Source organism: Exophiala oligosperma, assembly GCF_000835515.1.
Source record: "Exophiala oligosperma strain CBS 72588 unplaced genomic scaffold supercont1.3, whole genome shotgun sequence".
Classification (NCBI taxonomy): Eukaryota; Fungi; Ascomycota; class Eurotiomycetes; order Chaetothyriales; family Herpotrichiellaceae; genus Exophiala; species Exophiala oligosperma.
In genome coordinates, this window is record NW_015622820.1 from 3,456,057 (window position 1) to 3,483,914 (window position 27,858).

Genomic DNA, 27,858 nt, shown 5'->3' on the forward strand with positions numbered 1-27,858 from the left:
TCGCATTAGAATATTTCGACTTTGTGTGGGTGATGGTGAGTCGAATTCGATCAGGGGTTTGAAATGGGAAATACTATCTGTGCTTAGAACCCTGGATTCGACGAGACCAAAGACCATTCAATAACCAGCTACGGAGTAGTGCATGTGTATTATTACTCTTAACTCCGAGATAAGCAATAGACAATGAGTCAATGTTGGTCGTTCTCGTTCTCGTACCCGTATGAGTAGCTATTGTAACCAGTAATATGCGTAAGTGGGCTGTTACCCGGTAAACTTGACTGTTTTGTTCGCCGCCAGTCACATCCCATTATTAAGCGTCCCTCAGGTTAGAGCTGCCCAAGTGAAGGGAGTAACTGACTGCAAGTGTCTGTGCCGCCACTGCCGCCAAGACTCACCCCACCCGCCGCACTGCCAGTTGCTACAGAGAAAACTTCACGATCACTTACAACTGTACTGCGCCCTTGTCCCTCGCATCGCAATTCCCTTTTCGACATCTATCTCAATCTCATCACCATCGTCTGCGACGACAAGCGCAGGCGTCCGAGCAGGTCGAGCAAAGCCCTCGATTCTGCCATTTCCCCCAGTACAGCTCAAAGAGAGCCACCTACCCCGCCGTTCTAGGGCAATTCTCCCGGTCGGAATCGACCCCCCAAAGACAAGATGGTCAACTTCACAGTGGAAGAAATTGTAAGTGGTGTTTCTTTTTCCATGACAGCGATGGACTTTTGCTGACCAGCGGTAACACAACAGCGGGCGTTGATGGGTAAATATCACAATAGATCAAAAGCCAGGAGATGAGGTATTGACAAAAGCGCAGACAAGCCCGCCAACATCCGTAACATGTCCGTCATTGCCCACGGTATGTTCATTGATTTCCTTCTTTGAAAGAGATTGAGGACTAACAAAGATCCCAGTGGATCACGGAAAGTCGACTTTGACCGATTCCCTTGTTCAACGAGCTGGTATCATTTCCGCAGCCAAGGCCGGTGAAGCGTACGTCTTTTTGATCTTGCATCCAAGAGTTGGCAGATAATAACAGCATTGCAGGCGATTCACGGATACTCGTAAAGATGAACAGGAGCGTGGTATCACCATCAAGTCAACTGCCATCACCCTGTATGCCCACTTGCCCGACGAGGAGGATCTTAAGGACATCCCTCAGGTATGGGACTGTACAATGAAAAATCAGATTATCAAAAGCTAACGGCGGGCTACAGAAAGTCGATGGTAACGAGTTCTTGATCAACTTGATCGACTCCCCTGGTCACGTCGATTTCTCATCCGAAGTCACTGCCGCTCTCCGTGTCACCGACGGTGCCTTGGTCGTCGTCGACACCATTGAAGGTGTCTGTGTCCAGACCGAAACTGTGCTCCGACAAGCTCTCGGTGAGCGTATCAAGCCTGTTGTCATCATCAACAAGGTCGACCGTGCTCTTCTCGAGCTACAAGTCTCCAAGGAAGATCTGTACCAGTCCTTCCTCCGAACCATCGAGTCCGTCAACGTCATCATCGCCACCTACTTCGACAAGGCTCTTGGTGACTGCCAGGTCTTCCCTGAGAAGGGAACAATCGCATTCGGTTCTGGTCTTCACGGCTGGGCCTTCACTGTCCGCCAATTCGCCATCCGATATGCCAAGAAGTTTGGTGTTGACAAGTCCAAGATGATGGAACGTCTCTGGGGCGACAACTACTTCAACCCTAAGACCAAGAAGTGGACCAAGACTGGAACGCACGAGGGCCAGACTCTCGAGCGTGCTTTCAACCAGTTCATTCTCGACCCTATCTTCAAGATCTTCGATGCCTTCATGAAGGGAAAGACCGACGACCTTGTCACTCTCTGCGGCAAGCTCGACATCAAGATCACCAACGAGGAGAAGGAACTCCCTGGAAAGGGTCTTCTCAAGGCTGCCATGCGAAAGTTCTTGCCAGCTGCTGATGCTCTGTTGGAAATGATGGTTATCCATTTGCCATCTCCCATCACTGCCCAGAAGTACCGTGCCGAGACCCTGTATGAAGGTCCTTCTGATGACCCGGCCTGCATTGCCATCCGCGACTGTGACCCCAAGGGCGACCTCATGCTCTACGTTTCCAAGATGGTGCCCACTTCCGATAAAGGTCGATTCTACGCTTTCGGTCGTGTCTTCGCTGGTACCGTCCGCTCTGGTATGAAGGTCAGAATCCAGGGTCCCAACTACGTTCCCGGCAAGAAGGATGATCTCTTCATCAAGGCTATTCAGCGAACCGTCCTCATGATGGGTCGTACTGTCGAGCCTATCGATGATATGCCTGCTGGTAACATCATCGGTTTGGTCGGTATCGATCAATTCTTGCTCAAGTCTGGTACTCTTACCACCTCCGAGACCGCCCACAACCTCAAGGTCATGAAGTTCTCCGTCTCACCTGTCGTGCGACGATCGGTCGAAGTCAAGAACGCCAACGACCTGCCAAAACTGGTCGAAGGTCTTAAGCGTCTGTCCAAGTCCGACCCCTGTGTCTTGACCTTGATCACCGAGTCTGGTGAGCACGTCGTTGCCGGCGCTGGTGAGCTCCACTTGGAAATTTGCTTGAAGGATCTGGAAGAAGACCACGCTGGTGTTCCTCTCAAGATCAGCGATCCCGTTGTCTCGTACAGAGAAACAGTCGGTGGTACCTCCAGCATGACTGCTCTGTCCAAGTCGCCCAACAAGCACAACCGTCTGTACGTTATCGCCGAACCCCTCAGCGAGGAGGTCTCCAAGGAGATCGAAGACGGCAGAATCAACCCCCGTGACGACTTCAAGGCCCGTGCCCGTATCCTTGCTGATGACCACGGCTGGGATGTCACCGATGCTCGAAAGATCTGGGCTTTCGGTCCTGACACCACTGGTCCTAACTTGTTGGTTGACCAGACCAAGGCCGTCCAGTACCTCAACGAAATCAAGGATTCCTTCGTCTCCGGTTTCCAGTGGGCCACTCGTGAAGGTCCCATCGCTGAAGAGCCCATGCGATCAGTCCGATTCAACGTCATGGATGTCACTCTCCACGCTGATGCCATCCATCGTGGTGGTGGCCAGATTATCCCAACTGCCAGACGTGTGCTGTACGCCGCCACTCTCTTGGCTGAGCCTGCTCTCCAAGAGCCCGTCTTCTTGGTTGAAATCCAAGTGCCAGAACAGGCCATGGGTGGTATCTACGGTGTCCTCACCCGACGACGTGGTCACGTCTTCTCTGAGGAACAGCGTATGGGAACCCCCCTGTTCACCGTCAAGGCCTACCTTCCCGTCGCAGAATCATTCGGTTTCAACGCCGATCTCCGTGCCGCCACCGGTGGTCAAGCCTTCCCACAGATGGTGTTCGATCACTGGCAGATTCTGCCTGGTGGTTCGCCTCTTGACGCCAGCACAATGCCCGGAAAGATCGTTGAGTCAACACGTACGAGAAAGGGTCTCAAGCCTCAAGTTCCAAGTTATGACAACTACTATGGTATGTTTTTCCTCTTGGTTTGTTTTGAACACTTTGCTAACCGTTCAACAGACAAGTTGTAGAATGTTGGGCTTGCAAGCATTAATAGACAAGGCCAAAATATTACGAACCCCCATACCCAATTTTATGGTCTTGAAGCATTGAATAACAGCAAAAAGCATTGATTCGACGCGATGGTATGCTTGAAGCAAGATACCTACCTAGATGGTTGTCGAGCGGGATGAACAGTCACAAGGGAGATACATGAAAGGGGTGGGTGGATGATCCTGTTGATATTTGAAGACTGGCTTTCCCAAGGACATTTACTCTCATCGCACAAGAAGGTCTCTTCATCCATCAAACATAAGGATAGAAGTTTCTCAACTAAGTAGATGACAATTGATGTATTGATGATTTGGTTCTTTGTTGTTTGATTTTTGTCTACACGTGACCAATGTTTTCGAATATTTATTTCTCCGTTAACATTTCTCCCTGGATCCCTTTCAATGACCACCCCTTGCCAGTATCTCCCGTCCACTCATTATGCCATCAAAGATAAGGGACTGATATTACATGCCTATCCATGATGCGTTTGACAGAACCGTACTCACTTGGATTGTGGTCCGGAGAAATGCCAGTTCCCATACGGTTTCGGGACTGTCGCTTTGTCCCTGGCCCAAGATCATCAATGAAAAAGGAGATGGTACCTAGGGAGGTAGGGGAAGAGGAATTTCCCACATACCAGCTCTTTGGTATTGTTCTTTTTAGACAATACTAACGGACTCGACGCACGGATAATGTCTTTGAGCCAACATCTTCTGCGACGTACGTACCTTTGGTGCATCAATATCACATTCATCCCGAACCCTCGAGTCTCCGTCAGACCTGAGTCGAAAAGCAAAAAAACTTCGTATCTTGTTTGGTCATCATTAGGGAACTGACGAGTGCAGTGTGTCGACCATGAGTTCTCGGAATTACCCTGCATTACACGAGAAAGATTTCAAAATGGTGGTGAGCGAGTATACCATGCACTTTGAGGGGACGGGTGACGAAGACGACGACGACGACGATAACAATAACAACAAGGACCAGACCACATGTCCTTCTCGACAACAACGAGATGACAATTCAAGTGGACGAGAAAAGGACGCCGTTCATTTCAGCGACTCGTGAGTACTTCCACGGTGCCCTTCGCTGCGAGATCTCGTACCAGAAAGTACACACATGGACTAAAAAGAACACTGGGCTGACTGTCTGTGGACAAAAAAAAAGGTACTACGAATTCGCGACGGCCGCGTACGAAATGAATTGGAGCACTCGATTCCACTACGCCCCCTTTTCGCCCACCGACACCCTACACTCGGCCCAATGTTTCTACGAACACCGCGTCGCGTTGCTGCTGGGTCTCAAGCCGGGGATGAAGGTGTTGGACGTGGGATGTGGCATCGGCGGACCGGCGAGAGAGATGGCGAGGTTCACGGGTTGCGAGGTGGTCGGTATGAGTATCAACCAGGCCCAGATCGACCGAGCCATCCGGTTGACGGCCGAAGAAGGATTGACGGATAAATGTACTTTTGTCAGGGGTGATTTTTTGGTCCGTCACCTACCTCCCTCACACACACCCAACCTTGCCTCTCGTTTCCAAACGAGAGGAGGGGGTGAAATTGCGTTAACTCACTGATCATTGTCCTTATTCGATACAACACAGAACATGCCTTTTGCTCCTAATTGCTTCGACGCCGCTTTCGCCATAGAAGCCACATGCCACTCACCCTCTTTGTGTGCGGTCTACACAGAAACCTGTCGTGTACTGAAACCGGGCGCCACGTTCCTGGTGAGTGAATGGGTATTGACACCCGAGTTCGACCCCTCAAACGCCAAACACGTCGACATGAGAAGGCGCATCGAAAGGGGCAACGGTGTCGTCAATCTACACACCAGCCTCGAAGCACGAGAGGCAATGCTGTCATCTGGATTCGATCCGGAACATGAAGAGAATTTTGCAAACTACCATGACTATTTGAGACGTCGTCGCGGTACTGCTCCGAACAATCAGACCGTCATCGAGGACGAGGGAGGAGTACAACGACGACAACGTCGACGACAACAACAAATCACTTCTCCTGTTCTGGTCCCATTTTCTTCATCTCCATCTCCCGCGACGTCGTCATCCTCGACCTGGTCGTCACCACCAAACTACCGCCCCGCTCCACCTTCTTCGTCAATCTCTACGACCGTCTGGGCATCTCCGAAACACCGAGAATGGTGGTGGATGTTGCAGGGTCGCACCGGCCTGGCGACGACCTGGACCGACTGGTGGACGACCTGGAAAATGTCCCCTTGGGCCCGGAGAGCTTGTTACTTTCTGGTCTGGTCGCTCGAGAAGATGGGGTACCGTCGCGCCCGGGGCGTGTGCGAGGCCATGGACACGATGGCCCTGTGCGTCGACAGCGTCGCCGAGGCCGGGAGGGAAGGGATCTTTTCGCCCGCTTGGTGGTTCTTGGGGAGGAAGGAGAAGAAAACACCCCGAGACCTAAATAACATCCAGTCGATAGCCCAGTAAGAATGACCCGGCTCAAGGGACAATAATGTGGTCAATGTCTGTCATCCAATAATGACTCTCGATTGATAATCTCTAAGGACGTTACATTTTTTCGTCTCTGTCAGCTTTCAGCATGCCAACTACTCGATTTTTCTCGAGTGTGCCTCCTTTCCATTGATACTCCATGACAAGATGGTCTTTGATCGACTTATCCCATGCTCGCCAACTTTGATACATATTTGCTTCCCCAATGATAAGAGTCAACGGCCCAAGAGTACCAGACCGAGAAGCTCCCCATTTTGCTGATGAATGCCATTAAAAGAATAAAACGACCCAAACCCCAGTCATCTTTTCCGAGCAATCCTGAATATTCTAGGATCTGCAATCACATTGATGAACCTTGCCCTTTTCTCAGAACCCCTTATCCCTTTCTAATCAAACCCCATTTTGTGTGAAGATCCGTAAAAAGCGCCAATGCTACACATTCCTTCCACCCTTTATCATCAATCAATCCGTTCCATTTCAAGGAATGTCACACGTCATAGGTTGGAGCTCTCATTTGCGGTTTCGCTTGGGAAGTTTGAGTCGGCAAGCACTTATGATGGCTCGGAATTGGGCCTCGAAGTTGTTGCGTTTCTCAGCATTTTGTGCAAACCCCGCTTTGACGAATTTGGCCCAGGTATTGGTGAGTACCAACTCCTTGATACTTAGCTCGGCTTTATCGAACACGGTGGCGTCGAAAGTATCCGGGATACCAATGTTGGCAGGAAGTCTTTCTCCGAAATTGGTCATCTTGAGTTCTCGTAACTGGCGGGCTTGAATCGATTCGGGTCGCGGTTCGTGCTTCTCACTGTCGGAAACTGCAGTGGACACGAATGACAGTTGGTCTTTACCAGCCTGGCTCTCAAGGTCGTCAGAGAAAGTCGATGACCAGTAATTCTCAAAAGGTGTGGCTGCGTTCGAAGCTGGCTCGGCACACACGAGAGCAGCATACTGTTCGAACATGGCCTCCAGTTCACGTTGATGTGTGGACGAGATATTGATGGGGAAATCGGAATATTTCAAGCTGACAAAGGAGGCGTAGATGCCGACTGCTTGTTGAAATTGCTGTCTAACCAGCGCTGGATCAGGAGTCCTGGCCTGAGGAGGTTTGCGAAGCATGGTCGACTTGTGCTTGTCCGTGTTCCACTTGGCCTTCCATTCGCGGATGTGGATCAGGAAGCTGATGTTCTCTCCCGAGAAATCCTTGAGGGCTGAAAACATGAGCAATGGCTGCGGGTTCAGTTTCAGAGTCTTCTCTAGGGCACTCATGGTGTACATTTCACCCTGACGGGGATTCGTGCTCGCGGTGCTCTTCATGGATACGCGCGTGGACGCTCTAGACTGAGTTGCAGTCTTGCTTGAGTTGGAAGTTGCAAGAGATCCACCTTCTTTCTGCTTCTCTTCCCACTGGGCAATTATCTCTCGCGTTTCACTTTCGAGTTTTCGATTCTTGAATACCTGGAAGAAGGGAACGAAGATAACTGATGCCTGCATAATAACAATGGAGGCCGAAAACCTGTCACGATTCATCAGCGGAGCGCACTCAGTGATATAGCGATGGATACTTACCACAAGGGAGGCACAAAATATGTGTCGACCTTCTTCATGCCCTTTGCGTATAAAGCAATCAGCCACATAGGGGAAGCAGGCAGTCTGTTTTGGTCAGTAGACGTTTCGAAGACGACAGGAACACTACCATACCCAGCAACAATACATGCAATAGTCTGCTTTCGCCAGCCATGTACATCATGAATGTTTCTGACACGCCATAGAAGCACTGGTGCGTAGATCCAGGACCAAAACATTTGCCAAACAATGGATGGCCACCTAGTAAACAGTCAACAAGTTTGTATTCACGACGCGTCAGCCAACTTACCACTCCCAACCTCGTCGACAGCCAGCTCTGGTGGTGACTACACCGGTTGTGCCAAAGCTAGGATGGAATTTCCTGGAAACCAAAAAGATAATCAGGGACAAAAGAATCTAGCACCGTCAGTATGATTGACTTGACTTTTCAGTCTTTCACGGACCTGAACACCCATGGCGATACCAATCCACGCAATGGTATTCTTTGTCGCATTGTAAGCCTTGAGCTTCTGCCAGTATTTGCGCCGTCCTTTTGCCTGCGCCTTCTCTGTCATCACACCGATGTCTCCCAGGATGTATCTTTTTTGAGCCGTGGCAATTGCAAACAGTTGTGTGTTGGTGGCTTGGAATAAGGCGATGCCAAGCGGCAGATAAATGCTCATGATCCAATACTCGGTCGCACATGGGAAGAATCCATTCAAGACATAGGCGATCATACACAAGACCCAGTATACATGAAGAACAGCCACTGCGCTGACTGCCAATGGGATGTTGCGCATGCGAAGGAAGGGAAGGTGTCGATTTCTGACAAGGAAGATGGCAGCCGGCATCAACAGACATGTCCATGCTATCACTATGCCAACATAGAGGAATCCGAGGCCGTCGGTGTTGTATCTGAGTGCCATGTCGTAGCCCAGCGCAAAGGGAGTGGAAGGTACGGCAGTACTCGCTCCTCGGTCAAGTCCATTATCAACCTTTCGAGGCATAGCCCCTGTGCAAGGGCGAGGTGAGGCCATCTGTGCCAGCGGGTGGCAGTATCGATGTGAGATTTGCAATTGCGATGATATGACAGGTCGTCAAGGTCCGATGTGATTGAAACAGGAGATGAAGTGCAGAATGAATGAAAGAAGAAAAGGAACAAGTGTCGAAGCCCAGTTGACAGCTCGTGTGACTCAAGGTGACAGTGGAAAAGATATGTGATGAAGCGCAATAGGGAAACAGGTTGCACGACGACGGGAAGAAGGAAGGAAAGCAAGTGAGGATGGAAAGAGGTGGAGATGAAGTTGTGTAAGGACAAGAGGATGGAATAGTTGAGAATACTGAGCAGGAAATGAGCGCTCTAGAGATATGAGGAGCCCGTGGTGAAGCAGCTGGTGAAGTTTTCTTGCGTCCCTGATCTCTATCTCACCATGTGCTCAACTGCCTTGGGTACGGCACACAACAGGTTTTATGTGTCGTTTCATCACCACCAACCTTTTACTTCACCATCTTTTGACATTTTACTGCCTGGCCAGGATCACTAGCCACAGCAAATACCTATGTCTAGCAGATTAATAATATGGCAGTGACCAGAATGTGAGATTATCGCCAGCGGCGGTCTGAAGCTGCCTGTCACAATAAAGACAAGAGGTTGAGAAAGTCGACATTGGTCTCTGCATTCTTGGCCCCAGAAAACAACTTGAAAAACGCCACCAACAGCCGGGAACTCGAACCCCGGTCAACGTCTGCGTCGTTCTTTCGCGTCTCTGCATTTGGCCGGGCGATGAAGACAGGCTTACTGAAGATCTCCTGACGACCTTCTCATCACCTGTCACACTGAAGAATCTTTTCGGCTCGAACCAGTGTTCCTTTATTTCGCTTCCCCGCGAGAATGCGACCAGAACGCGGCCTGACCATCGCGCGAAACGGATCCTAGTCTTACAGCCAATCAAATGCTGCAATCTGGAGCTTCAGATGGTTTGATGTGGGCAATGCCTGTCGTTTCACGATTCGGCATCGGAAGATGCAGAAAGAAAAAGCCACAGCCTCAACTGCACTGACTTTTCAAAGCCAACTACAACAAAAAGACTCGTGAGACCGAGCCACACATTCGTCAATCCTCGTCTTGCCACATATGAAAGTTGAAGCATGATCGCGAGGCTGACGAACAGCTTCATCAACAGTTTCACTAGCCATAAACTACTCATCTAACTGGTTGCTATGCCGTGATACGAGTACTAGCTGTAAGAGCATACTCCGTCTCCGCGGAACACATCATATCATGTATTTTCCCGGCCAAGGTACGAAGCAACGCAGGTAAAAAGGTGGGACAGAAGTTCTGTCTTACCCCTCAACCCGTAACAAATGTGAATCTGTTGTAGGTAGACGCAAACCTGTCCGAAGTAGCGATAATAGGCGGCATCAGAAGAGGTCTCGAACCTGGTCCAGTACCAGGGGAAAGGGTGGAAAGAACAGCACCAGCGCGAAGAGTTCATATTTCTTATTGAAGTCTAGTCAACAGCTGACACAGATGACTGCCAAATTATCCATTCCGTGGTCGAACTGATACGCGAGCTAATGGTAAGAATCCATCCGTGCGATTGTCGTGTTACACCATCACTGCCGTGCGCAACGGGAAGGAACACAACCGAGATGCGGCTAGCCCTCATCAAAACCCTGCTGCCATGCAACGAGAACTTCATGAGACCAGCAATAAGAGCGTAAAAGGTACCAATAGGATTGGAAATTGGAAGCTGTGGGGTGGCGCATTGGACCAATTCGATGACACGATGACGAGAACCCTACCTGAGGAGACGTTAGTCCTGCTTTGATAAAAATAAAAGCACATTTTTGTTGCAGTGGTTCCCTCAGAGATCTTGGTGTAAAAGGGTACGATCATTTCAATCGATCAGTTACTATCTAGTGCATAGTGGTGTAATCACAGGGAAGTCAGGGGTTTGGGAGATGTTCGTACCTGGAATACATGTGCTGCAAATAGAGGGACGGACGTCAGCAAGCTTGCTGTTCATGATTTCCAGGACAAGAAATCTGATGTCTGCTTCATTTGTCAGTCAACATTTCGAGCCAGCTGCAACGTGAGAAGAGAAGAAGAGATTCATGGGAACTTTCAGCATATGTAAGAAGATGAATATCATGTCTCCGCCACTGTTAAGAGTCTCCGGCGAGAGACTCCAGTGGCGGATTCAATCGCAAATTATAACATCATGAAAACAATAAGTATGTCTGGAAAGAGTGCTGATCACTTACCCCCGAATCAGTGTTGATGTCTGTGAATCTGTCATTCAATATCAGCAAGAAGCCAGAGGTAATTCGGCATTATGCAATGGAATCGGCCACGACATTCAGGAATGTAGCAATAGTGCAGATAAATGATTGTGATGAATTTCACAGGAGGAGTTGTTAGGAAGCGAGAAAAACTTCTTGTCCTTGCAGCTAGAAAGATCGTGACTAGCGGCAGAATTTGGCACTAAACCCAGGTTGGCAGCCAGCCAAGAAGTGGTCTTGGCAAAAACTTGATCTTGGCGTTCACACACTATCGGCTTGAGAATTGCGACTGGGCACTTTGGATCTCGACGGCGAACACAACCAAGGCGACAATAATATTCCAACACTTTTCTTGTACGCACATTCACCTCTCTCCTCCGCAATCCATACGCTGATCAACCGCGCACAGTCTTCTCGCCAAAATGTCGAACGTTGATATCAAGGCGGCCGGGTGGAAGTTGGTCGAGGTCGGACGTATTGTCACCATCCGACAGGGACCCTTCGCCGGCAAGTTGGCTGCCATCGTTGAGATCATCGATGCTGGAAGAGTATGTTTCAAAAGTCTTCGGTGAAGAGTATTCGCTGACCCTAATCTTCAGGTCCTGGTTGATGGTCCCTCAACGAAAGAAGACGCCGTCGTCCCCCGACAAGCCGTTTACACCAGCACAGTCACTCTGACCCCTTGGGTGATCTCTATCCCGAAAGCTGCCGGTACTGGTGCCGTCAAGAAGGTGTGGGAGAAGCAGGAGGTTGACAAAAAGTGGTCCGAGTCGTCGTGGGCGAAGAAGAGAGAGCAAGCAGACCGAAGGAAGAACCTGACAGACTTTGAACGATTCAAGGTCATGAGACTGAAGAAGCAGGTAAGACTTATCCAGTTGTCAACCAGAAGTCGCTCGCGTACTTTGACTTTGGTCTTGACTTGACAAGGAGTGACTCCGGCTGACGATCAGGATGAATAGCAACGATTCGAGACACTGAAGGCGCAAGCTAGAGTTCGGGCGACGGCGAAGGCATAAACCAGGAATTGTTTCGGCGTCATATGAAAATTCAACCGGTTCAAATAACAACACAAAAGGCATGCGGGCTGTGGGCATGTCGATAAAAAGACCTCAGTGATGGGGGTGGCAAGGATCGTTCGTGGCTGTGGCTATTCTGCTATTTCGCCCGCGCGAGCATCTACCAGAGCATGATCCAATAAATTCATGAAACTCGAAAACCAAGAATTGACACGATCCTCCGTAAGCAGGGCATCGTTCTATGGAGACGTCTGTGTTTCGAGGCTTGCGCTTAAAAAGCTTTTTACAGATTCAATCAGACGTAACTCTTTACTCCAAATGTTTCTACAGAACATATCCCATGCTCTTCGTTGCTGCTATTCTCAGGCCCCCTTCGCCTGCTGAGTTGTTTGTTCTCTCTTCATGTTCCTAAGACACCTTCCGCATACTTGTTTGGTCAACTAGCGGTTTTCGTTCTTAGATCTGCCGCTTGGGTATCCTCGAGGATGTCCATGAACACTTCAATCGTTAAAATGCGATAATCTGTATGTCGTATTCTCGTCATGCAGTCAAAGTCTGAATATCCTTCCGAATAGCCCGGGACATCGAGCGCCTCTGGAAAGAGGAAGAACTCGGGTCACGTGCTATGATACCACTGTGGTTGTAGCGGCGCGAGGAGAATCAATCGACTAACTACGGAGGCGTGTTGCTATCGACAGCCGATTGGAACAGGTTACTCCCATCTATAGCATGCCAGGCCTCTATAATGCGTTGGCGGAGTGTCTCATATGGAACCTCACGCTCTCCTGGATAGTTGCGAGCCAACCAATCCTTCATCTCATTCCATATAGTCTCAATGGGGTTAAGATCTGGAGAATAGATAATATTCCTAGTTAGGAATTCCGAATTCATCCATTATCTCCTTAGATTTATAAGTTAGTGCGTTATCCTGCATAAATAGAAGTGAAATAGCCCTATCTCACATTGAGAATTACATCTAACTATTAATGAGAGGGATAATTCTTTCTCTATAACTCTCTGAGTTTATAAAGCCCCAGTCTTTCTCCTAAAATAGATAAGGACCTAATTAATTACCGTTAAAACAGGCCCAAAACATAAAGCCTTTTATGCGTCGTCGACGCTTAACAACACAGGTTAGCTCTAGTTCCTCATTATCTTAATGAGTAACCCATACTTATTAATGCGCTTTTAGCATTATTCATGTCTTATCACTCCATAAAACTCGATCCCATTATTCTTTTATCTATGTTGTACTGGGGAATGATGAAGGTGTCTCCTAGTGGCCGTTGATTGGCTATGGCAAGCGTGTGCGTGGGACGGTGCGAGTGTCTTGGTCATGGCATCAGAATGAGTAGATAGTAACAAGGATAGCACACACGGAAGTGTGCAACGTGCAACCAGGCAACCAGGTAATGAGATGAGTCTTCTTTTCCTTGAGTACGAGTGCGCTGTTCTCTAGTGGCTATGAGCCCTAGGTGCGTGATGCTGAACGAGTAACACGATCACCCCGTGGCCCCGTGAATGTCGAGTGCGCCTGTACGGACACAGGTGACTAGGACGACTAAGCGGCGAGTGCCAACGAGTCTCTAAGGTTGACGAGGAGGTCGTCCTGCGTTGTGATGTTGCGGGGTGGCTTGATTATGTTGACAGGTATATTGGACTGCGCGTTGTGAGATTTTCAGGAATTCTGCAATATATTGATAGGTATAGCCAAGTCGTCGCATAAGGAGGATATCTCGTCGTTGATCCCGAGTAAGTCGACGACGCCTAGGCGTCGCTGGAGGACTAGAACCTGCCATGGTTGAAGGAGTACCAGGTGGTAGAGGTGTGAGTAAGTTGACAGGGTGTAAGGAAACAGGTACCAGGCACGTGACAGCCTAACCTATAGAGGGTTAGTAGGGTAACTAACCAAAAATAGGCCTTGTACTCCGTAGTACTGTAGGGCAACAACATTTGGTGCACGCCTCCGTACAAGAGGCTGGCCGCTATAAATACGTAAAAGTATGTAAGCAAATGTAGCGGTCGGAAATAAGTGTCTCCGACCCCTCACGCTAGAATCACACCGCCAAGGATTCGATCATCGAAGCGGTGCACATCGAATACAGCTTCATCACGACTGGCACACAAAATCCGATTTGACAATACCCTGCACCTAGAGACAACTGTGAGGCTCCCTGTAGTGACTCAGCCATTGCACAGACTACTGGATTGAAAATTTTCCGAGTTCTGCTTGCGAGACTGTAGACACGATATCCCGACCTCGTTTCCTGATTTAGCTAACCAAAGCTCTGCCGCAGGCTTCACTTCGCTTCCTACATCCCAGACCACCTCAACCTCCATCATGTCGAACCCAAGAATAGAAGAGCTTCCCGACGAGGAACCCACCAAGAACACCCAGGCCGAAGATGCGTCCAGCTCATCCGAGTCCGAAGCCGAAGGTGCTGGAGAAGGTGAAGCCTCCATCCCAGCTGGATCTGCTGTCGCAGTCCACAGCCGAAACGAGAAGAAGGCGCGCAAGGCCATTGGCAAGCTGGGCTTGAAGCACGTTCCAGGCATTACCCGTGTTACCTTGAGAAGACCAAAGGGGGTAAGTTGCCATGGACGCATTCTCTCCCGCTTCGATTCTGCGGGGAGTTGCTGCACATATCATGAGAGCAATGATTGACCCGATGCTTCTCAGGTTCTCTTCGTGATCTCCAACCCTGACGTCTACCGCTCACCGACCAGCAACACATGGATGTAAGCTTGCCCTCATATGTTCACGCCACCGGCATCTAACACACTATAGCATCTTTGGTGAAGCCAAGATTGAAGACCTCAACTCCCAGTCACAAGCTGCCGCTGCTCAACAGCTTGCCGCTGCCGAAGCGGCCAACGCCGAGCACGCCGGTCACGACCACTCGCACGAGAACGGCAAGGGCAAGGAGCCTGAGAAGAAGGCCGACGAGGAGGAAGACGATGACGAGGAGGTTGATGACAGTGGGCTTGAAGCCAAGGACATTGAACTCGTCATGACGCAAGCCTCCGTGTCGCGAAAGAAGGCCGTCAAAGCACTCAAGGAGAATGGCAACGATATAGTCAACTCCATCATGGCGCTAAGCGTATGATCAAAAGTATTAAAAAGTTCGGGATTGGGACCTGAAGTCTCAGGATGCAAGTGATCCAGAGTTGGGGGCGACGGTCTTGTCTATCTTGTTGCACTGTCAGTGCACTGAACTTGGCATGATTGAGTTATGCTTCTAGATGAGCTGAAAATACAACTATGCTTGTCTTGCCATTTATTTTTCTGGGACGTATATCTAATGCTTGCATTCACGTATTCCGTCCAGACATTGCCTGGGCCGAACGCTCGAGGGGAATCCCATCACGTGATTATGATGCTGTATGAGGCATCTTAGCCGAGTCCAGGGACGAGAACGAAGCCCGGAACCTTCAAACATCACTTTGAGAAAAGCTGTACCGACCAACTCTCCCCTCCACCACAACCACCACCACACCGCCAAAATGGCCGCTTCAGTAAGTCCCGAAGCTCTTGCAATGTCTGATCTAGCTCCAGACCATGCGAAATCGACCTCTCGACCCCCCTCTCTTTCGGAGTGAATCACTGACGATTGTTTCTTCTCCGTCATCTTAGTCCCGCGCAGTTTCCAAGCTCGACTGGAGCAAGGTCGGCACCCAACTCGGCCTCCGAGGCAGCACGGCGACGGCCCTGGCCAACTTCAAGAAGCGAAACGACGACGCCCGACGCCGGGTGCAGGTCTTGTCGGAGCAACCCACGACGGTCGACTTCGGCCACTACCGCAGCGTGCTCGCGAACACGGCCGTCATCGACGAGATCGAGCAGCACTTCAAGTCGTTCCAGCCCAAAACCTACGACGTGAGCAAGCAGATCAAGGCCATCGAGAGCTTCGAGCAGGTCGCCATCAAGAACGCCGAGGAGACAAAGTCCAAGGTCGAGGTTGAGCTGAAGAGCCTGGAGAAGGCCCTGAACGACATCGAGGGCGCGAGACCCTGGGAGGAGCTCACCGTCGACGAGATCACCGCCGCCGCCCCCGAAATCGACGAGTACACGGCCCGTTTGGTCAAGAAGGGACGATGGATGCCTCCTGGATACTTGGTACGTCTTCTTCTTGTGATCGGAAATGGGGGATGGCATCCCCTCGCAAAGATACCGTTGCTAACGACCCTTCTTGGTTTTTACAGGAGAAATTCCCCAACTTGTCGGTGCTGTAAGAAGAAGTGGTTTCCTTTCCAAATGCTATGTCAAACAAAGAAGAAGAAAAAGATGGCGTGCGGTAGCAAGGGCTTTTCGACCAGCAAGAAAACCCCTCATCTTTCAATCCTCATGGACTTGGGACTTGGGGAATTTGTGTATAGTGATTTAGATCCGACAAGAATTGTTCCAAAAACAAAACACATTCTACACTGGCATTGCCATCGCACCTACACTTGCCTTATTTCGTGCCTGCAGACTTCATCTCTCGTTTCGATTCAGACAGTGCTTCGACTTGGAGTAGGAAGGACACCACATGGTGACAGAGCAAAGCTAGGTTGTATTGCGTGCTACAGAAGTGAACTGGCACCGAAACCCCACTGTACGAGTACATGATTTCTTTTGCCTTGAACATCAAACACTTTCCCCTTCTATGATTCCATGTTCTCCCAACAAATACCCTACATTTTCTTTCTCCTTGCTTTCTTTTTGAAAGCTCTGTAAACTTACAAACCAGAGTCTTCCTGTTGGTATTGCGCGGTAGCATAGTACTTGTTCCAGCTGGTGCACTCGTTGTGCCAGTCTTGTCCGATGGGCAACTTGCTACGGATGTAATCGGGCTGTTCCAGGAATTGGGCGCCAAAACCCAGACTGACGTGGAAGGCGATGTGACAGTGCATCAGCCAGGCGCCCGGATTGTCGGTGATGAAGGCGAGGACGAGGTAGCCGTTCGCCGGCAACATGGCCACGTCGCGCCTCGGCGGGTTCTTGTAGTTGAGGGTTTGGGAGTTGTTGTAGACGCCCGAGTCGGCGCCGAGGACGTAAAAGTCGTGGCCGTGCAGGTGGATCGGGTGCGGCTGGGGAGGGGCCTGGGTCTGCAGGGCCTGGATGACCCAGTAGCTCCAGGTGTTGGCGTTGGGCAGGCTGATCAGGTTCATGCTGGCCGGGAAGTTGGTGTTGTTGTCGAGCACGTACTGCAGCGTGGGGTCGCCCCAGGGGACGTTGATGGCGTTGAAGTTCAGGTTCCACTGGACCTGCGTCTGCTGGGCGGCGTCTTGAACGATGGCGAAGCCGACGTCGAGGTGCGAGGACTGCGGGATGGTGTAGTTGTCCGGCACGTCGAGCTTGACGTACGGGACGAGGCTCTTGTTCGGGTCGTTGCAGTCGGGGGCACCGGGGGGTGCGTTGGAACGTGTGGCGTTGGGGGGTGTCGTCGACGTGGCGCCGGCATAACTGAAAATGGCGAGGGCGTTCTTGTTCAGGTTGTTGCTGCAACCGGCTTGGGGAACGACGTGGAACCAGTAGCTGTCGACGGGCTGGTTAGCCTCGATGATAACGTCGTAGCGCTGGCCGATTGCCAGAAACAGCCAATTCGTGACGAACGGCTTGATGGGGACAAAGTCTGCAGTCACCACCGTGAAGCTGTGTCCGTCGAGGCCGACTTTGAAGTTGTCGTTTGTCGAAGTGTTGATGAGGCGGAGTTTGTACTTTTTGCCTTTGGTCAGGGTAGTGCGGCTGTACTTACCGACCGTGCCATTGACCTTGACGTTGGTGCCGTTGATGAGGATGTTGTCGCCCGGGGGTGGGCCACGGATGACGGCATGCTGGACGAGCGGCGCAATCTCGAAAGCAGGTCGGTAATACCAATCGGTGATTGGGAAGGCGCCGAGATCGACGTCGTAGTTCGATGTGGTAGGACCATCGATGATGATGGTACCGACTACACCGTCCGAGTACTGGTCGGAATAGTGACTATGAAACCATGTCGTGCCGAACTGTGTGCACAAAAAGGTGTATGTGCGAGTTTGTCCTGGCGCAAGAGGACACTCGGTTACACCATTGGTGCCGTCCATCTGGTTAGAGTACCACTGTCGTACGCCGTGCCAGTGGATGCTGGTGCCGTTGGTGGTGAGGCTGTTCTTCACCCTGATCTGCAAGGTGTCACCCCATTTTGCCCGGATCGTTGGCCCAGGATATTGGTTGTTGATCGCGTAGACGATCCTGGGGACCCCATCGGGGGACATGGTAGTGTTTGTGATCTCGAGATCATAATACTCAGTGTGGCGAGTATTCGGCCATGTACTGTCGTAGTTGGTGGCGATGCTGAAACCATTCCCCCAGCATTGACGGGTGAACGGCCCATTCGTGCATTGAGCGTCAGCTTTCTTGGTAGTCGTAGCTGAGCTACTACTACTTGTTGATGCCTGCCTGGGACCAAGATCACGCGGGGAGAGTTGAACAAGTTCAGCAGTTGGGATAAAGGCAGCAAGAGAGTGGCAGAACAAAAATGAAGAGAGTGACAGAAAGAGAAACATAGCGAGTGACTTGGTCGGAGCCATTATGTGCTGGGAAAGAGAGACAATCAAGAGAAGGTTTTGGTCACATCACGACCCTTTCGACAGGAAACTCGCCTTGATATCATTCTGAGCACCACCCAGTCTAGACTTGCATCTCGACTGATATGTAAGGGGGCAAATTTGCCATGCCCTGCTCGCGTGGTACACGTACTTTAGGATGTCTCACAGCCTCGTTTCTGGGTGCATCACGCCGTCATACAACTAAGGGATGAATATGTTTCTCAAAATGATGACAAGGGATTATCATCGAGTCGTTGAAGTCTTTGCCGGCGAAAACGAAATGGTGGCGATGGAAGGGTAGGAAGTGGCCGAGACAGGACACTCGTGGCAATTTCCTTTGCTGCATTCTTGGCGGGCTTCATCTGAAATACGGCGGTAAATATTGAGACTGTTCCTAGAGGCATATCCGGGTTGATGCATGGCATGGTGGTCGAGAAGGCGAAGAAGACACGACCAGGGATGGTTTGATGTCGCTCAAAATATTGAGTCCCATCTTGGCGAGTATTGGACAACAGTACAATAGCCCCTTACAATGGCCATTGTTGCTGATTCTCCCCTTCCCATCCCCAGTTGTGTTTGCGATATTGGACGACTCCGCCTTGCATCTCCTTGCCTTGTGTAATCCAGTCGTCTGGATCCCTTGTAGTGGCCCTTGGACTGGCCCTTGGATTGACAACTTGTCGGTATTCACACCTTGTTACTCAAATGCCAACCTCCACCTCTTTGCTCTCGACCCGCCACGGTCAGTTACACAGCTTTGACATTTGCTTCCAGGAAATCAAGATGCAGCGAACATTGCAAGGTAAGGATTGCGATGCTCTTGGTCAAATGCGCTCTCTGGGACCGAGAGAAATTGCGACTGCCGCCTTCGCCTGAGACAAACCCATCCACCACAGCTGGAAGTTGCTCCTTGCATTCTCTGCTTGCGATCACACCGCCATGTGCTTTCATGTCTCGGTACCCTCGGCCAGGTGGCTTTCATCCTTGTCTTACCTGGTTTCATCAGGGTATTGACATCTGCTCCATGGCGCAGGTAAGGGCATTACGGAAGTGACAAGGTCGAGACCTTGGGTTGGTGTCCGGCCGATTTTGATATATGTTGTCCATGTCACCCACAACTTGTAATATCTCCCCAACACTCTTTCATGTCCAACTGACAACATGCATTCCTTTGTCCCTTCTGCTTTAATTGTTTTGACGGTGTTGCGAGGAGCTGTTGCAGAATGCTATTCGTATGGAGTTGACTATGTTGATGGAGGAGGGCCCTATTGCATCAATACCACCTCTACAGACTTTTTCTCGTTCTTGTCAGATTTCGAAGGTAAGTCTAGTGACTTTCGATATACCCAATCATGCTGATCGCAACGAGGCTGCCAACCAAGTGACAGTCAGGGAGACATCACCCCGATTCTCATCGATCCTAATGGAGATGAGTACTTCTGTTCCGATGTTCCAACAATGCCAGATGATGTTGATATGAAATCCACTTGGTATGAGCTATCTTTTGAAGTCCTTCTATGCTGGCACTGACACAAGTAGCAACGTGGCTGGCAACCAGGTCACCAAGAACAATATGTTTTCTGGAAACTGGATGGTGGTCATGGAAGGACTGACCTTTGCTTGGATGCGTACCTTTCAGATCGTTGCCGGCCCGCCCGTCACTATCACATCGACACCCACTGCCACATATACTGTCACGAATACCCCATCAGCCACTGTTACAACCACTAGCACCAGCGTATCCTTGATAACATTGTCAGCGTCAACTGTTACAGTACCGTCCAGCACCTCAGTGAGAACAATCACGACCACACCAAAACAAGTGACCGTTTACTCGACGTCAACATCAACACGTACTCGTACGTCGAGAACATGGTCGTCGACAGTCACTACTACCACGATCACTGTCTCGTGTCAGCCACAAGTTGCAAAGAGGGACCCGAGTTGCACGATTCGCCCGACCAAGGCAACCCTTGCGGCTGCATCCAATACAAGTTACCCTGCTCCTCGGGGACGCTTCTTCCGTGGCGCCCCACGACGAGATAGGCCCAAATGGAGTCGTGCAATGGTTGAGCCAAGGGATAATTCGCTCTTTGAGCGTGGAGCAGGCAAGTGATTTGTGGAGCACCTCCCATGAGTTTTCTAACTACTTTCAGATGTCTGCACAACAACGATTCTCCAGACGACTAATGTGATATCTTCATATGTGACGGTGACTGCTCCAACAAGCACCGAATTCATTACAAACACTGTGACATCAAGCTCCACTATGTAAGTGAAACTTCTGGGGCCAAGATATCGTATGGTACTGACATTGGTAGCACACCCGCCGCGGTGACCGCCTACGCTGGTATCATCAGGACCACGATTACTGTCACTGCACCGACGCCGACTCGTACCCGAACAAGCAGAGTCTATGTGACAACCTGGACCACTAGTACCGTTGTGGCTACGTATGTAATTCGCGAAGATGCTGATGAACGTCGTGAGCTAACCAAAACCAGGATTACATCCACTGTGAAGACAACTCCTTCAGGAATGGTATGTGCGACGAAGCCTGGAGGCTGGTAATAGCATCGAAGAGATCGAGATCGTTGTCGGACGCGAGGACACTATTAGGAGAGCTCTATCATTGTCTTGGTCAGAGGTGGATTTTGACGAACGGAAAAGCATTTAATCTCGAGCGACGCCTCGTACTCCGTAGTTGCGAGTGACTTGTTCTTTCCCCACTGTCTCTAGCTATGAGGGCTACCTGAGCCAGGATCGATCGACTGAAGTAGATCTCGTGAATGGACCATAATGTTTGCTCTGGAATGCAAGGTTGTTCTTGTATGGAGTGCTCATAGCATTTTATGTTTCCCGACACGAGGCAAGGCTGTGCTAGAGCCTCGTGTTTGAGAGCGTCGCAGCAGAGTGGCCAATCGGAACGCACGTTTGCTATATTTGTGGGTAAAGTGGCCGTTCAAGGCCCCGACGGGTCAATTGTTCCTCCGATGAGGTGCCCAAACATCTCCATGCTAACACTCGATCTATCCGTCCTCACACTACTCTGACTCTTCAATCCAACCATCGACGCGGGCCTTGACGCTGGGAATGGCGCTCTCAATGTCAAACAATTGTCCCGTCGCTGTAAATGCTGACTTCAAAATAGATTCGATCGACGAGAATGGAGAGGTATCGTACGCACGAAAACAAAAGAGCGTAGGTCTCAATGTGTATAAAAGGGTCGGTGGCTAACGTGTTTGACGGGTCGAGGAGGAACACAATAACATCAACCAGATCGACATTGGAATTCATTTTCCTCAACCACAAGATAGCGAGTACGACGATTGACTCTAGTTTTATTCATTGAGATTGGTGTTTTCGAAATCAAGAGAGATATCTATACCCATATCCTCCTTTCCTCCATCGAGTTGTTTTATTTCCTCAACATGACTTCCACAAGCACGACTCGCACCGTGGCCTTCTTCGGTGCCACGGGAGGCGTCGCCAACGCCATTCTAGTCCACACCTTGCTCTCGGGACACCGCGCGGTAGCGCTCGCGCGCACCCCGTCGAAACTCCGCGACCAACTCACGTCTCAAGGTCTCGACGCGGCGACGATCGACGGCAACCTCACCATTGTCCCAGGAAATGCCCTCGACGTGGCCAGCGTCAAGAAGACTCTCCTGGCATCATCACCCTCCGCTGACGGTGGTGACGACTTTCCCACGCACATCGTCACCGGCCTGGGCGGTACGCCCAGCCTCACCTTCGACTGGTGTCATCCTGGACACATCGCGACACTCGACAATCCCACGATCTGTGAGACGGCCGCCAAGACGCTCGTGACGGCTCTGCGCGAAATCCACGCCGAGAGATCTCTACGGACGTCTCAGAAACCGCTCTTGGTCTTCGTCAGCACCACGGGAATCAGTAGAGGGGTCGAGGATGTCCCCTTTGCCATGCGCTTCTTCTACCACCAGGCATTGGCGATCCCGCACGTCGACAAGAGGAAGATGGAAGACGTGTACCGCGGCGAAATGGAAAAGGGTGAGGGTGAGGGCGTGTTTCGAAACGTCGTGGGCATCAGGCCGACACTCTTGAGTGGGAGCGTCGATTACAAGGACGCCAAGGGCCTCGAGGGATTGAAAGTCGGCACCGAGAGTAAGCCGGCTCTGGGGTTCAACGTGAAGCGTGCAGACGTGGGACACTGGGTGTATGAGAATGTCATCAGTCCGAATGGGACGGGGAAGTGGGAGGGCGAGATGGTGTCGTTGACTAGCTAGATTGATATTCGAGATATATATTCGTAGATCCAGTACGGTTATAAGGCGCAACCGAAAAGATACCAGGAAGTTATAACTACATAGACATGATGGCAAACCAATTTTATTTATTTCATGCAATATTCATTAAACTGCTAGCGCTGCCACTATTGTACTGTGCTGTTGAGGGTATCGATCATAATAGTACAAAATGTGTCCAACTTACGCGGCTTGCCAAAGCAACACGGCCGCTGTCATGGATTCTTCTGTGGGGTGTGCTCGCCATAAACAAAGCAAAACTCTCCTTTCTGCACCGAATATGTCAAGGTTCGCTCGGACTCTCTCTCACTCTCGACTTCACTTGTTGAGAGAGTCCACCGATCAAACTCTACTTGTCGTATGCGTCCTTGATCTATGGTGTCGTCGGGTACGGCCGCAGGTGAGGCATGAGATGATGATGTCGAAGAGGGAAACAATGCCATTGACGATGGCGGTGATGATTGCACCGATGCCGTTAACGATTGCCATCAGCACTGAGCCGATTGTCCGGCAGATGGACTCGAACTGCAAAAGGCGGTCAGCATGTTGTGAGGTTGAGGCTGAAAGTGAGCAGTATGACTTACGCAAGAGACGACAGCACCCATTGTGACTTGTCTATGTTTGGTGTAGGATTTCTTTTGATGTGTGTGTAATGTTGTTGTTGTTGTTGTTGTTTGTATGTGTATGTGTGCGTTGTTGAGTGAGAGACAACAACAGGAGGGTTGGTGGCTTCTATGTCGAGATGTATGTTCGGAGTGAGATTGTCTAGAATGTTCAAGGGCAACTTCGCTTAAGTACACATGAGTCAAGGAGGGAACGGGTTGGTGGCTGCCTCGTGTGTAACGCGGTCAACCAACTACATCATCCAAGCAGTGACTCTTGATTGCTTTGACCTCATCTTTGTTTTCGATGAATCGGACTTTCTAAACTCGATACAATCTAGTGTCGGTGTTTCCCACGCATGGGAATGCTTTGCAGCCAATCCACATACGAATACGACTATCAATTTGCCTACGGATGACGTGGGAGGTTCCCATGTTCAATCTCATCAGCAATTGGATTTCTTCGATCCCCAGCCTGATCATCTGCATCGTGACCATCATCTCAATTTCTCGTCAAGCCATGGCACAATCCTGTCGTGGCGCCATCGACCAAAGAGGAAGTATTGAAGTCTAACACCACAGGGATCTCACAACGGACCAGTCACGATACAGCACACCATCCCATTGCGGATTGAAGCCGTTGAAAAACAAGGAACTCGTGGAACGTCACCGAAAGCCAAACTACGTCAGGTGGGGGGATCCTTGTTCTGGGTGTCGCCGATCCTGCAAGCACGATTTCATAGCTGTGGCGTTGATCTTCCGGATAACAGCCCCGTCCAATCAACTCAGAACCTCCATAGCCGCAATTCCGAGAAGCAAGAGTCGTTGCTGTGGCGGTGCAGTTTGTCGTTGCAGAAGAGAATCTGTTCCTCCACCAATGGGTGATAGATCAAGATGTCGGCACGGTACGATTCCTTGGTGCAGCTGATAGCTTCAATTTACGACAGCCGCGGCCCGGGTGTGTCTCTATTTGCACTGGGGACGCTGACTGCTGTAATTCTGGTGGTCACGGGCAGATTCTTCAGCACAAAACGGGAAGATGCGATCCCCTACACGGTCCCAGTGCCTGAGCAGCTGCGTGCTGGGTATTGGGAGAAACAGACGATCGAGCGACAGAATCAGCAGGCAGATCTAGTAGGTTTGTCGGGTATCCCAGCTGGGAAACCCTCAATGCTAAGACGTTAACCAGATCCGCAACGGAAAGATACACCCTTATTGTCCAGCCGATGGTCGCCCTCTAGGTGCCCCTATTCAACCCGCATCCTCCAGTACAATTGACTCTGGCATATCTGAAGCAGCTCAAGCTCAGCTAACATGGACGCTGACGACCTTCTCCCAGCGACGGCGGGTCCTGCGCACGATACTTCGATACGTTCTCGACCACCAAGACGAAATCGTTACCGCGTGTTGCCTTGACAGTGGGAAGACCAAGATCGATGCCTGCTTCGGAGAAATCCTCGTTACGGTTGAGAAATTACAATGGACAATAAAGCATGGAGAACAAGCACTGCGGCCATCAAGAAGACCAACCAACCTCTTGATGTGCTACAAGTCAAATACTGTCGTTTACGAGCCTCTAGGCGTGGTGGCCGCATGTGTCAGCTGGAACTATGCCTTCCACAATTTCATATCGCCCATCATATCCGCTCTGTTTGCAGGCAATGCCATCGTCGTCAAGCCAAGTGAGCAGACTTGCTGGAGCGCAATCTACTTTACAGATATTGTTCGAGGAGCACTGGAGGCTTGCGGTCACAGTGGGCGTCTTGTGCAAACAGTAATATGCTTGCCAGATGTTGCTGACCATCTCACAAGTCACCCTGGCCTAAGCCATATCACATTCATCGGCAGCAGGGATATTGCTCACAAGGTCTGCTCATCCGCTGCGAACGCACTGACTCCCGTTACAGTGGAATTGGGCGGTAAAGATCCTGCTGTTGTGCTGGACGATCCACAGACGGTCAGAAACATCGATGATGTCCTGTCGATCCTGATGCGCGGCGTGTTCCAATCAGCCGGACAGAATTGCATCGGCATCGAGCGCGTCATTGCCCTCCCTGGGGTTCATGACAAGGTTCTGGACGGTGTTCGCCAGAAGATCTCTCATCTAAGGCTCGGCTCGGTCCTTCTCGATAAGCAAACACCAGATATGGGTGCCATGATCTCCAGTCGAAACTTTTCTACGCTGGAAGAGCTTGTTGCAGATGCCGTGGGAAGAGGCGCGACACTACACTGCGGCGGAAAAGGATACGCCCACCCAAACTACCCGGGCGGCCACTACTTTGAACCGACCTTGCTCAGTGGTGTGACCAAAGACATGCCCATTGCTCAAAAGGAGCTTTTCGCTCCAGTCTTCCTCCTCATGTGGGCAAAGAATCTGGATGACGCCATCGACATGGCCAATTCGACCGAGTATGCCTTGGGGGCTGGTGTGTTTGGCCACAACCGGCCAGACGTTGCAAAGTGTATCAGGGCCATCAAGGCAGGCATGGTCGCCGTCAACGACTTTGGCGCGTACTACGCGTGCTCGATGCCCTTTGGCGGCGTCAAGGGTTCGGGTTACGGACGGTTCGGCGGCGAGGAAGGCCTACGTGCCCTGTGCAACATCAAAAGCGTATGCCAGGATGCTCGGTGGGCGAGGATGCTGGGCATCCAGACGAGGATACCGCCGAAGCTGCAGTACCCCGTCAGCCGGCACGGCTGGGACGCATGCAAGGGCGTGGTCGGCACGGGGTACTCCCTAGGGTGGGTGGAACAATTGCAAAGTGTGTTTGACCTGCTGAGGGCACTGTTACGCAAAGAGTAGCAGGGACTAGGAATCTTTGCGTGTCTCGAAGAGCAAAAAGAAAAGGAAGCAAAGCTTGGTAGGGAGCAAATGAATACGACACTAGAGCCATCGATTTATCCAAGCGCTTCAAATGAACAACGCAGTTCACACTCCAGGTCTCTTCTCTATCTATACTCGTACATGTGTGAACCAGAATAATATCCAGTCAATGCTCCCCTCTATGCACACAGGGAGCAGTAGCATGCCAACAAAAAGAAGTTCATGTATTAGCTCACATTTTGCTTTTCATGACCACGAGATGGCCAACATGATGGCAGCACCTACAAACATGGCGCCAAACTGCAGAGCCGTCTTCTTCAACTCTTGGCCCTTGTCGGAGCCCGTCTCCAACAACTCGGGGATGACGGCGACGGTGCCCACGTACAGGAACGTGCCCGCGGTGAACGGAAGCAACATGTCTCCCCACTGGAGACTCGTGCCCCAGATGCCCTTGGTGGCGGCGCCGTTCAAGTCATTCGTACTGCTGCTGCTGTTTCCACCGTACTCCTGGACGAAGATGCCGATGCACGTGCCCAGAAAGGCACCGACGGCCGTCACGAACTGGGCGCCCATGGCTTTCCTCTTGGAGAAGCCCGACTGGATGAGGAGGGCAAAGTCGCCCACCTCGTGGGGGATCTCGTGGAAGAAGACGGCCATGGTGGTCGTCGCGCCGAGTGCCGGGGACGCGTAGAACGACGAGGACAGGGCGAGGCCGTCGGTGATGTTGTGCGTGAAATCGGCAATCAGGTTGAGGAGACCCGCGAGCTTGACAGAGGGGTTGATCGGGTCCACTGGTTGTGGTGGTGTCTTGGGGGTCTTTTCTGCCTTTTCTGCCTTCTGCGACTTGTTGCGCTGGCGGACCTCGCCATGGGACTTGGAAGGGGTACTGCCACTGGTGTTGGAGGCGCTCCCGTTCGAGGCAGACGACGAGGAAGTAGACGAATGCTCGTGCGAATGGTTGTGACCGCCGTCTCCCCCTGTCGCAATTCTCAGGGCTTTGTCCATGGCCATGAACGCGACGAGGCCGACAATGATGCCGACACCCAGGAGGAGGTTGCGGTTGGGTTCGAGCATGACAAATTTGACGCGGTCGTGGTGGTCTTCACCCAGAAAGATCTCCGGGAGGAGGTGGAAGAGAGTGTCGCCCAGCAGGCCACCGACGGCGAACGCCACCATCACGCTGAGACTGGACGGGTCTATGTTCGGTGGGCATAGTGCCAGGAGAAAATTGGGAGGGCCGGAGATGTAGGCCGTCGCGAGGAGCGAGTTGATTGCCGGCGACGAGGAGGGGAAGAGGACGGCGAAAAGCTGCGACGTCCACGACTTCTGGGACGGGGCTGTCCGGAGCTTGTGCTCGGCGAGGTTCTGTACGAATGCGCATTTCTACACATGGGTGTCAGTCGATGAGGCGAAAAGGAGGCATGTAGGTAAAGGCAGTTGTGGTGGCTCGTACCTGCAGATTTTCCTCAATCTCGTCGAGGCTCAATTGGCCTACGTCCTTGTTGAGGAGAGCCTCGGCGCAGGCAGAGGCCGTCAGGCCTAGAAACAGAGCATACAGGCTGTATCGTAGCATACTGGACGTCCTGAATGATGAGGAAGCCATGCTGTCCCTTGTGTTGGAATTCCGTTGTCACTCCTGCACAAATACAGCTTGCACGCGACTGTCCCTCAATGCTCCTAAGAC

The 27,858-nt window shown here is 51.1% G+C and overlaps 9 protein-coding genes across 10 annotated transcripts; 7 read left to right on the plus strand and 2 right to left on the minus strand.

Annotated features, from left to right (window-relative positions):
* Positions 1-455: 455 nt before the first annotated feature.
* PV06_03974 (elongation factor 2) lies at positions 456-3,860 on the plus strand. Its single transcript, XM_016404806.1, has 7 exons — positions 456-687; positions 751-763; positions 818-859; positions 915-993; positions 1,048-1,162; positions 1,218-3,462; positions 3,514-3,860. Exons 1-7 carry the CDS (start codon positions 661-663, stop codon positions 3,522-3,524), a joined length of 2,532 nt encoding a protein of 843 aa, XP_016265811.1. The 5' UTR covers positions 456-660; the 3' UTR covers positions 3,525-3,860.
* Positions 3,861-3,961: 101 nt separating this feature from the next.
* PV06_03975 (uncharacterized protein) lies at positions 3,962-6,004 on the plus strand (the record flags this gene model as incomplete). The annotated part of the gene is made up of 4 exons (XM_016404807.1): positions 3,962-4,266; positions 4,392-4,610; positions 4,714-5,035; positions 5,150-6,004. Exons 2-4 carry the CDS (start codon positions 4,402-4,404, stop codon positions 6,002-6,004), a joined length of 1,386 nt encoding a protein of 461 aa, XP_016265812.1. The 5' UTR covers positions 3,962-4,266; positions 4,392-4,401.
* Positions 6,005-11,187: 5,183 nt separating this feature from the next.
* Positions 11,188-12,232, plus strand: PV06_03976. Of its 2 annotated transcripts, XM_016404809.1 has the most exons (4): positions 11,188-11,230; positions 11,286-11,424; positions 11,476-11,736; positions 11,836-12,232. In XM_016404809.1, exons 2-4 carry the CDS (start codon positions 11,299-11,301, stop codon positions 11,890-11,892), a joined length of 444 nt encoding a protein of 147 aa, XP_016265814.1. In that variant the 5' UTR covers positions 11,188-11,230; positions 11,286-11,298; the 3' UTR covers positions 11,893-12,232. The 2 variants fall into 2 exon arrangements, with proteins under 2 accessions (XP_016265814.1, XP_016265813.1); XM_016404808.1 differs by having other exon boundaries at positions 11,188-11,424.
* Positions 12,233-13,900: 1,668 nt separating this feature from the next.
* PV06_03977 (nascent polypeptide-associated complex subunit alpha) lies at positions 13,901-15,173 on the plus strand. Its single transcript, XM_016404810.1, has 4 exons — positions 13,901-14,056; positions 14,190-14,479; positions 14,573-14,631; positions 14,681-15,173. Exons 2-4 carry the CDS (start codon positions 14,234-14,236, stop codon positions 14,997-14,999), a joined length of 624 nt encoding a protein of 207 aa, XP_016265815.1. The 5' UTR covers positions 13,901-14,056; positions 14,190-14,233; the 3' UTR covers positions 15,000-15,173.
* Positions 15,174-15,345: 172 nt separating this feature from the next.
* On the plus strand, positions 15,346-16,419 carry PV06_03978 (uncharacterized protein). Its single transcript, XM_016404811.1, has 3 exons — positions 15,346-15,408; positions 15,527-16,009; positions 16,096-16,419. The coding sequence occupies exons 1-3, from the start codon at positions 15,397-15,399 to the stop codon at positions 16,123-16,125; spliced, it is 525 nt and encodes a 174-aa protein (XP_016265816.1). The 5' UTR covers positions 15,346-15,396; the 3' UTR covers positions 16,126-16,419.
* Positions 16,420-16,611: 192 nt separating this feature from the next.
* On the minus strand, positions 16,612-18,444 carry PV06_03979 (uncharacterized protein; the record flags this gene model as incomplete). Its single annotated transcript, XM_016404812.1, has 1 exon — positions 16,612-18,444. The coding sequence occupies one exon, from the start codon at positions 18,442-18,444 to the stop codon at positions 16,612-16,614; it is 1,833 nt and encodes a 610-aa protein (XP_016265817.1).
* A 3,073-nt stretch (positions 18,445-21,517) lies between these two features.
* PV06_03980 (uncharacterized protein) lies at positions 21,518-22,828 on the plus strand. Its single transcript, XM_016404813.1, has 2 exons — positions 21,518-21,663; positions 21,718-22,828. Exon 2 carries the CDS (start codon positions 21,894-21,896, stop codon positions 22,728-22,730), a length of 837 nt encoding a protein of 278 aa, XP_016265818.1. The 5' UTR covers positions 21,518-21,663; positions 21,718-21,893; the 3' UTR covers positions 22,731-22,828.
* A 1,397-nt stretch (positions 22,829-24,225) lies between these two features.
* Positions 24,226-26,780, plus strand: PV06_03981 (uncharacterized protein). The gene is made up of 2 exons (XM_016404814.1): positions 24,226-24,484; positions 24,540-26,780. Exons 1-2 carry the CDS (start codon positions 24,245-24,247, stop codon positions 26,151-26,153), a joined length of 1,854 nt encoding a protein of 617 aa, XP_016265819.1. The 5' UTR covers positions 24,226-24,244; the 3' UTR covers positions 26,154-26,780.
* Positions 26,217-27,801, minus strand: PV06_03982 (uncharacterized protein). Its single transcript, XM_016404815.1, has 2 exons — positions 27,628-27,801; positions 26,217-27,557 (listed from the first exon to the last, which is right to left on the minus strand). Exons 1-2 carry the CDS (start codon positions 27,775-27,777, stop codon positions 26,421-26,423), a joined length of 1,287 nt encoding a protein of 428 aa, XP_016265820.1. The 5' UTR covers positions 27,778-27,801; the 3' UTR covers positions 26,217-26,420.
* Positions 27,802-27,858: the final 57 nt, after the last annotated feature.

Coding starts and splice junctions, on each gene's coding strand:
- PV06_03981 (XM_016404814.1), top strand. CDS start 24,245: ATGTCGGCACGGTACGATTCCTTGGTGCAGCTGATAGCTTCAATTTAC. Junction 24,485..24,539: donor AGAATCAGCAGGCAGATCTA/GTAGGTTTGTCG, acceptor GACGTTAACCAG/ATCCGCAACGGAAAGATACA.
- PV06_03980 (XM_016404813.1), top strand. CDS start 21,894: ATGACTTCCACAAGCACGACTCGCACCGTGGCCTTCTTCGGTGCCACG.
- PV06_03978 (XM_016404811.1), top strand. Junction 16,010..16,095: donor GGATGCCTCCTGGATACTTG/GTACGTCTTCTT, acceptor TGGTTTTTACAG/GAGAAATTCCCCAACTTGTC.
- PV06_03982 (XM_016404815.1), bottom strand. CDS start 27,777: ATGGCTTCCTCATCATTCAGGACGTCCAGTATGCTACGATACAGCCTG. Junction 27,558..27,627: donor AGATTGAGGAAAATCTGCAG/GTACGAGCCACC, acceptor ACCCATGTGTAG/AAATGCGCATTCGTACAGAA.
- PV06_03974 (XM_016404806.1), top strand. CDS start 661: ATGGTCAACTTCACAGTGGAAGAAATT. Junction 860..914: donor CATGTCCGTCATTGCCCACG/GTATGTTCATTG, acceptor CAAAGATCCCAG/TGGATCACGGAAAGTCGACT. Junction 994..1,047: donor GCAGCCAAGGCCGGTGAAGC/GTACGTCTTTTT, acceptor ACAGCATTGCAG/GCGATTCACGGATACTCGTA.
- PV06_03977 (XM_016404810.1), top strand. CDS start 14,234: ATGTCGAACCCAAGAATAGAAGAGCTTCCCGACGAGGAACCCACCAAG. Junction 14,480..14,572: donor CCTTGAGAAGACCAAAGGGG/GTAAGTTGCCAT, acceptor GATGCTTCTCAG/GTTCTCTTCGTGATCTCCAA. Junction 14,632..14,680: donor CCGACCAGCAACACATGGAT/GTAAGCTTGCCC, acceptor AACACACTATAG/CATCTTTGGTGAAGCCAAGA.
- PV06_03976 (XM_016404808.1), top strand. CDS start 11,299: ATGTCGAACGTTGATATCAAGGCGGCCGGGTGGAAGTTGGTCGAGGTC. Junction 11,425..11,475: donor AGATCATCGATGCTGGAAGA/GTATGTTTCAAA, acceptor CCTAATCTTCAG/GTCCTGGTTGATGGTCCCTC. Junction 11,737..11,835: donor TCATGAGACTGAAGAAGCAG/GTAAGACTTATC, acceptor CAGGATGAATAG/CAACGATTCGAGACACTGAA.